The 13,548-nt window shown below is 45.1% G+C and overlaps 2 protein-coding genes across 2 annotated transcripts; both read right to left on the minus strand.

Moving 5' to 3' along the window:
- Nucleotides 1–1,480: 1,480 nt before the first annotated feature.
- Nucleotides 1,481–6,483, minus strand: LOC124675860 (A-kinase anchor protein 17A-like). The gene is made up of 5 exons (XM_047211928.1): nucleotides 5,967–6,483; nucleotides 5,743–5,887; nucleotides 5,060–5,219; nucleotides 2,370–2,543; nucleotides 1,481–1,659 (listed from the first exon to the last, which is right to left on the minus strand). The coding sequence occupies exons 1-5, from the start codon at nucleotides 6,481–6,483 to the stop codon at nucleotides 1,654–1,656; spliced, it is 1,002 nt and encodes a 333-aa protein (XP_047067884.1). The 3' UTR covers nucleotides 1,481–1,653.
- A 2,265-nt stretch (nucleotides 6,484–8,748) lies between these two features.
- LOC124674759 (GDSL esterase/lipase ACHE-like) lies at nucleotides 8,749–13,098 on the minus strand. The gene is made up of 5 exons (XM_047210812.1): nucleotides 12,852–13,098; nucleotides 10,093–10,305; nucleotides 9,841–10,010; nucleotides 9,495–9,765; nucleotides 8,749–9,400 (listed from the first exon to the last, which is right to left on the minus strand). Exons 1-5 carry the CDS (start codon nucleotides 13,078–13,080, stop codon nucleotides 9,132–9,134), a joined length of 1,152 nt encoding a protein of 383 aa, XP_047066768.1. The 5' UTR covers nucleotides 13,081–13,098; the 3' UTR covers nucleotides 8,749–9,131.
- Between the last annotated feature and the right edge of the window lie 450 nt (nucleotides 13,099–13,548).

A 13,548-nucleotide genomic window follows, 5' to 3' on the forward strand; every position in this document is an offset into this window, starting at 1 on the left:
CAAGAGGGCAGAAATGAAGTGCTTGATTTCTCAAACAAGCGGAAGGGAAGATGCGGAAGAAAGAGGAGAGAGCTTAATCTCGACGAAAGGGTGCCTAAAGTTCCACTAAACAAAAGGGGTACATTGAGGGCGCTAGCAAGGTCCCTTGATGTCCCTTTCTCGACACTACAAAGGCGGTTGGCATGGGGCGATTTAAGGCGCCATACTAATAGTCTGAAGTCATAGCTATCTTTGAAAAATAGACTCAGAAGACTTCTATGTTGCATCTCAATGATAGATGAACCATCAATAACAGATGCAAAGCTTATCTTCAAAATGAAGAGGAACATGTAAAGTAGCTCCGATCGTCTACAAGGCCAGCTGTTCTGAACCTAACACCGCAGAGCGTTCTGGCCCAGCAGCAAACACAAATAAACTGGATACCTGGATACCCTGCTTAACTATCTTCTAGTGCTGGTACTTGGATGCCGGGTCACTAGGGTACATACATACAGTGATAAGGTAGCCATGTTCTGAATCTAGCACTGCAGAGCGTTCTGGACCCAGCAGTTTCGATGCCAGCTTACTAATTTACCATCATTGAAAATATTAACGCATGCAAACAATGTGTGAAGCATCAACCATGCATTCATGAGTTCAGCAGATACAGCTACTCCGATTCTCGCTTAACAAATTAACACAGACATCTACAAAAAATTAACACAGGCATACTGTAGTACAGTAGTAATACGAATCCACCATGGAGTCATGAGTTCAGAAGATACACCGATTCCCTTTAATAACAAATTAAAATAGGTAAAGAATGTATCACTCTGGAGGCAGGACCATTGCATCGAGGCACCAATGTAAGATGCTATCAATCCGATCACAACATCAGATGCCAGCAAGCTAATTCCTCATCATTTAAGAAATGCAGTCACGAGTTCAGAAGATACAGAATCAACTACTCCCCGCCGCGAACCATGGCCAGTCCGTCCATCCGGGACCGAAACCAATAGGTTAGAGGAGCCCGATCCGTTGCGAAATCGTAAGACAAATCGCAGGAAATGGGAGAGGCCGGCGGGCGGGGCTGGCTCACCAGGTTGAGCGGCGGAGGAGGTCGTCGGGGAGCTTCGACAGGTGGTCGGCCAATCGTGTCGCACCTCGGCAGGTGGCGGCGCAAGAGGACGCGAGGCAATCCTCTAGATTCGCCCCGCCGGCCAAGAGCACCGCCGCTGAAGTCGGCAAAATCAGACGCTTGGGGGGGGAAAGGGATGCCTTTCATCTTTGCTTCCTCCTCGTTGGTTTCTAGTTGGTGGAAGGTAGAGGAAGGAAGGCGGGGAGATGATGAGGAAGGAAGGCGGCCGGCGAGGGAGGGGCAGAGCAGGCTGCGCGGGCGAGAGCGTGGTGGCCAGCGGGGGAGCAGCGGGGAGGGGCGAATTTTAGGGATAGAGACGACGCGGAGAAGTCGGTTGTTTGTCGGGAAAATTAGAAGGGGCGATTTGTAAGAAAAGCATCACGTACAATAATTCGGACCGGAGGGAGTAGAATGATTTTGCTGTTAGGCTACTGAGAAACTTTGGAAAATGAATAGGGTACAACAGCTACAATACAACCAATTTTCTCTCTCCTTATGTAATTCCTCATATGTCATGTCTTTATGGCTATGTGCCCTTAATCCTGAATCACAATGGGAATATAGATGTTAGAAAATACAAAAAACAGAGTAATACAGAAAAGGAATATATTATACAGATCAGAGGAATACATTAATATCATCGCAAAAAAATACATTAATAAATTTACAAGGTAAGCGCTGGAAAATGCTTATTGCCCACCGTTTAGACTAACCAACAATACGAAAGAAAAAACAAGTAATATTTCCTAACAAAAAAAATTGAAAGGAACAAAAGAAATTATGGAAAATTTGCAAAATGCACCCATAATAGCAAATTTACAAGTCTTGGTTATTCCCAGTCTATGGGTGGTAATTTTATTCGAGACATGATTAATTCCATAGATTTCTTTAGTACGGGACAAATGGATGCAATTATCCCTGCATCTTAACTTCTAAAGAGATACTCATGTTTGATACGGCCATGGTGTCAAGTTTCCTTATCAATATTGCAACACCTGATAGTGCTATCTTGGATTCCCATGAAGATACATGTATGCGTGTGAACTGACGCCTTGCCTAATATTCCTCATATTTACACATGTATCCAATTTGACGCATAGTGCAGCAGATTAATGAGCCATATTCTGATAATATATTTGGCAGGAACCATGCAGAAATGTTTCAGTTGCATTAGAACATGTAGTCATAGGCAATTAGGCATACCACATCAGAGTTGAAAACTTTTCGCACAAGACTTGACAGAGTAGCTTACCCTGAATCTCTTCCTATGATCTGACTCAATTCGCGAGGTGTAATGTTTCTTCCTTCCATGTACCGGTGCATCTCTTTCTTCTAGTTTAGTCTGAGCAGGCTCGTATTGTGCATTACGAAAGAAACCTTCACTGTCCCAAGTCACTTCATAGTCTACTTTCAACCGTGATCCTTCCTTTAGAAACAAAACAAATGAGTCAGCTTTCATTATGCTTTCTAACAAAGAACTCAAACACTTGTTAGATGACATCTTAAAGTGTACTGTATAGTGAATATTAAAGCGCATAAACTACTATCTAGTGATTAGAAGAACAGATGAAGTTTATACTCGACATGGTGACCCTTTAATAAAGATTGGTGAATGAGTCAGAAGGAATATACTACATCTCTTTTATTTAATCGTCATGTCAAAAATATTTCCTAAAAAATCATGTCAAAAGTATTAATAATGATATTAACTTTTCTTATTCAACGAAAATCGATGGAATCTGCTTTGGTGAATTTGAATATTTGATATGCACTCGTGTCTGGCAAACAATGTAATCTAAAAAGGAATAAAAACATGGTCGAATATCGTGCGTAGATGCCTTTCGGAAACATTTCCGATACATACTGAAAGACATCTTGCATCAAAGCTCAAAGTATGTCATGCATTAGTGCATTAGAGGCCGCACTGCATGCAACTCATGCAGCAAACCTGGCGCTGCCACAGGCGCTTGATTTACAAACCCAACCGGCAGCCATAGCCTTGTATGCAGTCACAACTATGGGCAGTAAGATTTCCACCATGCTTCCATGGAGGGCTGATAGAGCAACCTGTTACAGTTCACCAAGCAGGAAATTGCTGCTCAACAAATTTCTCCCTTAAGAAGTACATCTTCAAGAGGCCTAAGATGTCAACGTTGTGGCGGTGGAATGAAGAGTAGCCCTCCTGGAGTGCATGCAAGATCATGAATGTGTTGGGCAGTTACACACATGCTGTTGTGGCAGAGTTCACAGATGGTTTCTAGGATCCTGACCTCAACGCCGAGCTTCCAACACTGAGTACCCCTCAACCGGCTCGTCATGCTATCAAAGCTATCAGCGTCAAAGTAGGGTGTGATATTCATAACCTCGCTGGGACACAGGAGAAAGACAAGCAGAACTATAGGTATTATTGCTGTGGGCTCACGATGCAGCCAAAGGCATGATGAGGTAGGATGGTCGGAGCCATGGCGTGACGAGATCAAGAAATTCGGTATTGGTATTGTAGAACAGGCTGTAACCCAAAAGTTCTTAGTCTCAATTCACCATCGCTGCCCCATTCCAACTCTTCTCACCAATCACAATTGGTTGTGGCATCGGCTCTACAATCACAAACTCATCCTCCTCTTCCTCCTACCCTGTCCATGACATGGTTACGATCAGCATGTCCAACTCCAGCAAAGTTGTTGCGACGACACAATGAGCCAGTTGAGGACAGGGTGCTACCGACGCTAGGATCTCACTGGTGAGTTCAAGATCATCAAGACCAGCACAAAGCAATGCAAAAACAACATGCGCGAACTACGCTGGATTCGCGATCTTACAAACATTTTAGGACAGACACACGATGATCCACTGTCGCAACCTTGAGGGCACAAGAGTACAAGACAGTGTATCAACGAAGGGGAAAAGTCAGAGACTGCCACCAACGATGGCAGGCACCTAAACAAGAACAGAAACAGGTTGTGTCTATGGAGTTATTTCCGGAGTTGCTACAGCGCAGCAACGTACAGAAGGCCAGGCCCCCCTATGGGGTCAAGTACATCGAGCAGCAGGGGTCAGTGAACTAGTGCATGACATGTTTTCAGCTCCAAAATCAAGATGTTTCAAGTCATTGCATACTGGAAAGGCCTTATGTAGTTTTCTTGATTTCAATGCGCTGGTCCATGGCATGTTTGGGCTCTAGAATCCAAGATAATTGCTTTCTGTATGCAACAAAAGTATGCTGAGTTATTTTGATTTTTTTTCTCCCTTTTTATTAGACTATATAGTTCCCGGCACAATTTATCAACTGTACCATGCACCACAAACTTCCATTAAATGCGAAAAAGGCACTCTACAATACCAACACATAGATTTGACTTGACTTGAGCTTACAAGTACCACCACTTGAAATGCTTTTGAGTTTTGACATGATTAACAGGAAATGTAGAGTTCATAAAGTTATTCCCTGCGACTCACGCCGTCGATCTTTTTGCAAGGGCCCACACATTTCAAGAGTCAAAACTTTTTTAAGCCCAGCCGGTGACTCTATCAAAACAGTTCATATAAATGTTCTTCAGCTGGTTCTCAGTTCTTGCACTAAATTAGGCGCTACTGGACCATGACATATAGGGTTCACAAGACGAGAAAGTAACCAGACAAACCACAAATGAGTAAGAAAGTAACACACATAGATAATACCTGGCATTCTTAGAGGTCAGAAGATGTCAGACATGAATAGGGTACAATATCGCCAAAGAAGGGCATACAAAGGATGTATTCTATGCAACATTCATTCATTACCATTTCCAATATGTGGTACTAAAATATCAGCTGCCCAGTGATAAATATTGTTCCCTTATAAATATAGTCAAGCAGTTATTTTCATGTTATTGTGTTATGTTTGGTTGTACCAATTGGAGTGGAGAGTTCAGAAAGAACAAGTAATAGATAGCCAAGCTGTACCTTCTCTAATGAACGTCCACATAATGCCTTCATTGCATTGTGGAAGTCATCGTAACTCTCAAATTGCACCCACACCTTGCAATTAAGTCCAGATATGATACCCTTATTAGTCTCATCTTTACTTGCTCCCAATTCATCATCATTAGAAATATTCAAGGTCCTGTAAATTGGAGGGAGATGTCAAGAAAACTAGAAGGATACAAGGGCGTAGCGGAATCTCTTTAAGAACTCTATTGTGTAAACGATATGGTATAGGGCACATAAAACATGAAGTTGTCTACATGAAGATGCAAGATTCAATTGGTCATATAAATCACGAGGCTAAATATTCAACCGGGGTCAAATGGTTGTGTATTGGACGGCTAAAAATTGATGATGTGGACAATTGGATGCCTGAAACGATGGATGATATGGATATCTTACATGTAGAGATAGACTATGTGTCCAAAACAGGGAAGGTGCGTGAGATTGAGAACAATTATGTACTGCATTCAAATCAGAAACCGCCAAGATGAACAAGCTGACTCAACAGCGTTGTCATGTTGTACCGAAGGTACAAGTTTAGGTGTCTATGCTTTAGCAGATTCCAACTTGGTTGCATTAATTCTTGTGGCCTGAAGAATTGTAGACCATTGACGAAAAAAATAGGTGCTAGAACATGCATCAAGAACACCATAATGCACCTTATTTTACCAAGCGCCGAGAAGATAGTGTGGGTGACCAATGTGGACGCCTTGGACGATATCCTCGTCTCGGCAAACCACCTGGACGGCACACCTCGGACAAGAATCGTGTCTGGTCTTTTCGCTATCTTCCTCACGGGATTCCCTGAAACCAGCAATCCGTCAATCGAACCACCTATCAGCAAATCGAACCAGAAATGGTGAACACAAGGGCAAGTCCATACTGATACTATAGAGCTCGGAGGCGTAGAAATCCTCCCACGATTTCTTCATCGCCTCGAAATCGTCAGAGGCGGGGATCTCGACGCTCATCTGGTATACAACCCCCTTAAGGTTGAGCTCGATGCCAGCGAGCTTCTCGACCAGGGAGCTCCGCCACTGCGAGTACTTCTCTTCCTCCTGCTCTCGGGTCATCTCCTCGTCCCCCTTGCGGTTGAGGAAGGAGAGATCGCGGACGTAGAGGACGCCGGAGGCGACGGGGTCCTCGCGGCGGCGCTTCTGCAGGTCGGGGAGGCGGCTGACGGATAGGTCGGAGTCTTGGAGGAGGGAGAGGGAGATGGGCGGGTTGCGGAGGAAGGCGAGGAGCGCGGACTTGAGCTGCCACTCGTCGACGGGGCTGACGGAGAGGTCGGCGCGGGAGAAGGAGAGGAGCAGCTTGAGGCGCCGCGCCAGGGATAGGTCGCTCGGGAGGGGGAATGGCTCAGTAGGCCGAAGCGCGGCGATGGCGGTGGCGGCGGACATGGTGGCGCGGTGGCTAGGGATGGCGTCCGACTGCCTGGGTTTTGGCCTGCGCAGAGACTGGAGACGACTGGCACGAGGACCCGGTCGGAGAACTCCGAGGGGCCACGGCCAGATCTAAAATCAACGCCCGCGATTAACCCAAACACCCAAAGCTGCCAAGATGTACTAAAAAATCCTCATGGAGCTGGTTTGGGCCAAATGAAATGATGGATGTCAAACGAGAGAATCAACTTGCATGGTTACCCTGGAATTGGTATCATAATTCCATGGATTTCATATCATACCTAACCTTATTTTTTTCTTGGTACCCTCTTACTTCTCAGGATTTGTAGAATGAATCCATACCATCAATTTCATTTCATTTCTGACAAATAAAATGATGGATGCCTTCTATCATTTGGGATAGGAATTAAGGAATTTATTTGTGATTTCAATAATCAATATCTTTGACTGTCATGGAATTGGTGTCGGAATTCAATTGAGAATTACATGGATTAAATCCCATGCCTAAACTTAACTCATGTCGGTACTCTATCATTTTTGTGGATTTGCCAAATGGCATGATATCATCAATTTCATTTCATTTCTAGCAAATGAAATGATGGATGCCAAGCTTTAAAGCAGTTTTAAGTGCGAGACGTGATCTGCTAGAACAAATAGGCAGAACTCATACTTCCTCTGATCCATAATAAGTATCGGGACTTAGTACAAAAGTTGTACTAACTTAGTATTAAATCCCTGACACTTCTTATGGATCGGAGGAAGTACTAAAGAACAAATTTATATCTCCCTTATCCAAACTTTTGTTTCTCATAAATTTTGATCACATATATATTCACTAACTAAATAACCCATTTTCTAGATGAAAGGCTCGATAAGAGTCCGAATTTAAATTAATGGAACCAACACCGACGAGTAGAAATGCAACCACACAAGGTACTACAAGCATGAGGGCCAAGCTACCTAATCCAACATTCAAAAAGCTCCATGATCTAACTAAGCAAAGATGACATGAGTTCAGACTTGCGCCTGCAACACCTACAATGAGACATCGACAAAACGTAGGGATAACGGTAGGGGATACGTTGGTCTATCCCTGACAACAACATGGACAGAACGTATCTTACCAATCTAAATAACACATAGAGACACATATACTTCAACCACGCAGATCAAGCACATGTCCAAACTTTGAGTCCATGGCCATAGCAAACCTACTCCGTCGTTGTCCTATGATCGAGTTGATGATGAAGGAACAAGATCCCCATGAGTCTATGGGTCAGGAGTTACTTATTGCATAGTGTGGCTTCAGAGATTCCTGAAGTTTAGATTTGTTCATTCACTTACTCGCCGAGCCATCACAGGAAAGTGAAATTTTTGTTTCATTTTTTAAATGCAAACTTGTTTGGAGAATTGATTTCTTATTGGATTGTTGATGGAGACTAAGAATTGTTTATTGGTAATAGGGATTGAGTCGCCCATCTTGATAATATATGTAGTCATCTCAAACCATGATGAAGTGTGGAAGCCATACGTAGACTGGGGGGTGGGGGGATTGTCGAAATATCACTCTCAAATTTCACAAAAAAAGGTTCTTGATAAGGGCGAGAAAAGGCAATCTCGGTTGAAAATTTCAGTAAGATTTGGGAAATCCCAATGCTTTAAAAATAAAAAAATCATCTTATTGGCAAAGACTTTGCCCTAGTTTGGTGGTAGATGGTGTAGGTAGTAGAGTGTAAGGTTAGGGTTTCGAACCCTCCTCTCCTCGTTCTAGATTTTCCAAATATCTGAAAAGATAGACTTCAAATCTAGTTGAAATTGTTGATTTTTTATACTCTCTCCGTCCTATGATTTCACAGGCCTAGGGCGTAAATCAGCCCAACATTGGCTTTGATTGATGCAGCTTCTGGATGTTCTTCCTTCAAGTCACTTGCACGTCGATCTAGCTCCAGCTCCTCCCTGATCTTGGCCCATGAACGAGACGCGTCCGCCTTGCCTTAGTCACTCACAGGACTTTCTTGTGTTGATTGGATACCTGCCAATTTTGGGTGCAACACATAGGCTACCAAGTGGCAACATGTTTCATGCTTACCTACGGTGTTTGTACAGTGAACTTCTACAGATTGTCAATTTGTCATGTGATTCTTATTTCCCTCTCCCCACTATTACAAGGAAGCAGTTAGGAGTAATGTAAAACTCAAGCATGCCTCACTTACAAAGCTAGCAGTAGTAGCAACCTACCTTGTCTGGAGTACATTTCTAAAATAACAAGACTGGAGGGGGACTCCACCCCTTCTTTGTCATTAAGGTATAGGTGAGGATTCGAACATGGGGAATACATTTCTCGTTGGATTGTTGATCGAGATGAAGAATTATTTATTGGTACCAGTACTCATCTCACACCATTATGGAATCGAGACCATACCTAGACTGCCAAGTGGCAACATGTTTCATGCTTACCCACTGTGTCTGTACCGAGAACTTCTACAGATTGTCATGTGATTCTCATTCCCCTCTCCTCACTATCACAAGGAAACAGTTAGGAATATTGTAAAACTGAAGCATGCCTCGACAATGTAGGCTTACAAAGCCAGAAGCAGTAGCAGCAGCGGCGCGGCCAACCTGACTAATGATCCGCATGGAGTAGTTCACTGCCCTTTGCTCCGGCAAGCCTGCCTTAGTGGCACAGGTGGGTCCGATAGCGCGCCCCCGGCGATCTGATCGAAGACAAACTTGTTGGCAGCCTCAGTGAAGTGGACACCGTCCCAGCTCACCCTTCTGGACGGATCGTCGCAGGGTTTTCCCAACACCACCCACGTCCCGTTCACCAGTACCTTCCCACCGCAACCAACCTTCGGGTCATAGTTATACGGGCCAGCATCATGTCCGCAGCAGGTCAGCAGAGGGTCGTTGAATCCTGCAAGACAGAGGCCGGCTTCAGCCATCTCCAGGATATTATGCTGCCGGCTGCTACACTACATACATGCAATTGTTCAGTCATGACACGTTACCTAGCTTCTTGGCATCGCTGATCAGCTTGTACTTAGCAGTGTACACGTCAACATAGGTGAACGCGGCGTCAGGGTAAGTTTTCCGCAGACGAGCCACGGTTTCCTTGAGCTTCTGGTTGAAGAGCTGCGCGACCTTGTTGTAGGTGACAGAGCATCCAACATTGTCCTTGCGCATGGCGATGTCAGGACGGCGAATGAGAGCGTAAGGCAGGCAACCTATAGGCCCCGTGCTGTGGATCCAGAAGTACTTTCCTCCGAACCAGTGTATACTCTGCAGAACAATATCCAATCAAAACCGGTTGCCGAGCCGAGATTTGATCACGTGGTAGTGATGTGTAAAATGTACCTGGATTATTGAGGTGAGCCTCTCCATGAGTTCAGGGATGGACGCTATGACTTGTTCGGTGCTCCTGTTTGCGAAATAGCCTGCGGTGATGTCGTTTTGGCCGATGTCGAAGGTGTAAAGTGCCTGGGAGAAGTACTCAGCCTTCGGCAGGAGCTCCCTGTAGATACCACCTACATGGAAAACAGAAAAGAAGAGGCGAACGAACATGAATCCTGGCTTCTGGGTTGTAAACTTTGGTTTAGTTGTTATCACCTTTGTTGTTGTAAACGAACTGGCTTCTGTTGATGAACTGTTCGAATTCCCAGGACTGAACGTCCAGGGAGATGGGGCTGAAACCAGAGAGGAACAGAGATGTGTTCTGTCGGCTGATTGTCGAGCCAGCTGTCGCGAAATTGGCTCCCTGCGAGAAGTTGCTTCCAATTGAGTTGAGGTACGCACTTAGGTAAGGTATTCCCAGATTTTCAACTGCAACATCAAGGGAAAAAAGAGAGTATTACACAGTAGAAATTTGCAATGTAGCAATCTACATAGATGAACTGTAATTTTTGTTATAGTGATCAACATTACTTTCACTCTTTCAGACTAATCTAAACGTAGAAGCAAGCTCCGAAACTTCTATGCTTTCATTATTTCTATTACTCTCAACATTTTTTACTTGTTCTGTAGGTTGGATTTATTCCAGCCAAAAAATAGCTCATAACAGCTGTTTCATAAAACAATTCTGATCATTCGCCACTGAATTCAGTGCTATCTATCTTCGTCTCCCTAAGCAACTTGTAGTGCAGGATCACCTTAAGCTAGTGGCACATTGCCATCCTTGATCCCTCAATCCCACTAGGAATATTTAAAGCAAAGCATGCACACATGCATTTTGCAGCACAGATCTCCTCCGCCATTGATTAATGAATGGCATATATGGTAGTACGATCACGCTACGCACGTTTGTTCGTAGCCCCATATTTAGATACCTACCACTTCAAGCTTTCCCGGAGATAGAAGGCTCACCAAACAACTATTCCATTAATCTAGTGTGTTCTTTCTGTCCCTCCCCTCTCAAATCAGTATCGCATTGTTAAAAAAGGAAATCAGCATGGCATTATTGAAAAGGAAAATCAGCATCCCATTATGGAAAAGGTAGATCAGCATTCCAAAAGCCAAAAGAGTAGAGCCTAATAATAGTATTCTCCAGCTGCAAGCCAAACACAAAACCAACCGGGTTTATTGTTCTAGTTGGGTCTTGAGTGACATGTCAGTAATAAGATAGGTGATGCACGAGTTATGTTGTTTACACTGTTGCTATCCACTTTGGTGACTTTTTGACATTTTGTTGTAGCTGAATTTTTAGTGATGAATAAGTTAGGAAATTTGATGCGTGTATCGAGTGAAGCAGTGGACAGAGGTGATCTTACTTATAATCAAACTCATCTTCATCCAATCCACATCCAACGGTCCAGATGACTGAGATCCAGTGACTTCGCTTGGTGAAGTCGCACTGCAATTTTACCCCTCTCATCTCCATCCAATCCACATCCAACAATCCAGATGACACAAAGACAAAAGCTCCAGCACTTACCAGGTTTGCAGCTCCAGCAAAGTGATGCCTGATTAGTGTACTTGAATGATTGTTCAATATTTTGCATTTCTTGCTGTAGAATTCGGATGCTACGTTGTGACAACAATTCAATGCCAAATGCAACTGAATTTCGATGTCAAACATGTGAAATGCTACTGAATTGTTCAACTTTTGATTGCATATATGTTACTGACTTACTGTACAATCTGTTCAAGTTTATTACTATATCAGTTCTTGATTTTTTTTTTGTTACGGTATGTTCAAATCCAGCTGCATTCTGTCCTTGCTGCTGTGCTGCAAACCTGCCAAGTGCTAGAGATCAAAGTGATGCCTATTTTTTTTCGCAATGGGAGTTTAGCCCTGGCATCTGCATCAAAGTGATGGACACAGCCATTTCTTATATCTAATATACTAGTAGGTGAATCGGGATTAGATCAGCTAGCTAGTATAGAATCTTAACCGGCTTGAGTGCAGACGGATTCGAACAAAAAATTAAGATCTTGTCGGTAGGAAGCTAGCTAGGTAAAACGATCGATGGCGTGAATGGTCCCGGCCGATGGACATGGACGCATGGGGCGTCGCATCATTGCTTCGGATGCAAGCACAGCACGCCCGCTCGCACGGCAGGGCGGGGGCCAAGTGCAGATGGGCTGGCTATGGCCGGAACACCGCAAATCCGCAACGAAGACAAGCCATAGCCATAAAATAGCCTTTCAGTTGAGGTATTCTGGAGCAACGCACAAATCTCTGTCTACGTTCTCGGAAGAGATAAAGTAATGTTCTGCTTGGTCCTTTCCAGTGACATCCCTTGTTTTTTACTCTACTTCAGTACTGAGTACTACTACTTCCCAGCTCAACGAAAAGGAAGTACTGATGAGTACAGTACTTCCAACACAAGAACGGGCCAGCATGGAGTGACAGAAAGTAAGACAAAACCAAACATGTTCTAGTTAGTGACCTTTTCTTAGCTTTTCCAGTTTGTAACTTTTTACATGCGACAAGTAAGTATTTTCTTCCTAACAAGTAGGAGTACCGTCTTTTCCCCCGGGAACAGCTATTATTCTCTCTGAAAATACTTGTATATCTACAGTGTAGACACTATTTGTTGGAACGAATTACTACTACTCCGGCTAACATTTATTGGTCCTGCAAGAGAAGGGGTCCGGTAGGTCTCGGCAAATTAACACATGGGCCCTGCTATCGTGCAGCCGTGCCACCCGATGAACAGATCGAACAGGTAAAAAGTACTGTAAGATGAGAAAGAATTACCCGAAACAAAACCAAAGATCCACTGAAGTAAAAGCAAAGGTCTACACGCAGATGATAAACGTGTGAACTGCAGTGACTCGACGAGCTTCTGACGGAGTAGTAGCGAGTGAAACTGGGAGTGGTTCTAGCTAGCGAGTGATGGAATGGAGGATTGGAGGCACGCGCGTACCGATGAAGTCGACGACGAGGCGGCCGTCGCAGTAGCGTCCGGCGGGGCTGCCGAAGAAGGTCATGCCGTTGGGCGGCGGCGCGGCGCCGAAGGCGGCCGAGAGCCCGCCCGTGTCGGAGTTGGAGTCGCCGAAGTTGAAGACGGCCGGGAAGTGGCAGTCGGCGCCGCCCGCCGAGGCCTGCACTAGCAGCAGCAGCACGAGCGGCAGCAGCGCCGCGGTCCCGGCCATTTCGTGGGTGAGATGGAAGTGGTGGGCGAGTGAGCTGGGCGAGTTGCAGCGGTGGTGGTGGGGTTTTGAGGCCGGATGGGTGGATCGGCAGATGGAGATGGGCGCGGTGGCGTGACCGATAGCGATAGGGCGACCGGTGAGGCGACGGCGGTGATGCCTGCCTTTGGAACGGTGTGGCGGTGGCGTGCGCGCGGCCGCTCTTCTGTTGCCTGTTGGACACTGTTGGTGGATCACGTAGGTACATACTACAGGCCTGCCGGTCGGCGCGCGGGTCGTGCCCGTCGTGCGGCGCCGAATGCGAGGGGTGGGCTCGTGGCCTCGTTTCGCGCCGGTGGATGCGCAACGTTCTCCATTTCTGCAAGTGGATTCAGTTTTGGCATTTTTTTTTGCGAAACAGCGAGTACTGATCAAAGACGGCTCATACATACTGCGCAGCGCACTCACCCCTTATGAACGTACTACACGCAC

Source organism: Lolium rigidum, chromosome 7 (assembly GCF_022539505.1).
Source record: "Lolium rigidum isolate FL_2022 chromosome 7, APGP_CSIRO_Lrig_0.1, whole genome shotgun sequence".
Classification (NCBI taxonomy): Eukaryota; Viridiplantae; Streptophyta; class Magnoliopsida; order Poales; family Poaceae; genus Lolium; species Lolium rigidum.

What these genes read in the sequence shown, in the direction of transcription:
- LOC124674759 (XM_047210812.1), bottom strand. Translation starts at nt 13,080, where the DNA reads ATGGCCGGGACCGCGGCGCTGCTGCCGCTCGTGCTGCTGCTGCTAGTG. An exon ending in CCTCGTCGTCGACTTCATCG is followed by an intron (nt 10,306 to 12,851) that starts GTACGCGCGTGC and finishes TTGATGTTGCAG; the next exon opens with TTGAAAATCTGGGAATACCT. An exon ending in GGCTCACCTCAATAATCCAG is followed by an intron (nt 9,766 to 9,840) that starts GTACATTTTACA and finishes ATTGTTCTGCAG; the next exon opens with AGTATACACTGGTTCGGAGG.
- LOC124675860 (XM_047211928.1), bottom strand. Translation starts at nt 6,483, where the DNA reads ATGTCCGCCGCCACCGCCATCGCCGCGCTTCGGCCTACTGAGCCATTC. An exon ending in CTCCGAGCTCTATAGTATCA is followed by an intron (nt 5,888 to 5,966) that starts GTATGGACTTGC and finishes TGCTGGTTTCAG; the next exon opens with GGAATCCCGTGAGGAAGATA. An exon ending in TCGGCGCTTGGTAAAATAAG is followed by an intron (nt 5,220 to 5,742) that starts GTGCATTATGGT and finishes TCCAATTTACAG; the next exon opens with GACCTTGAATATTTCTAATG.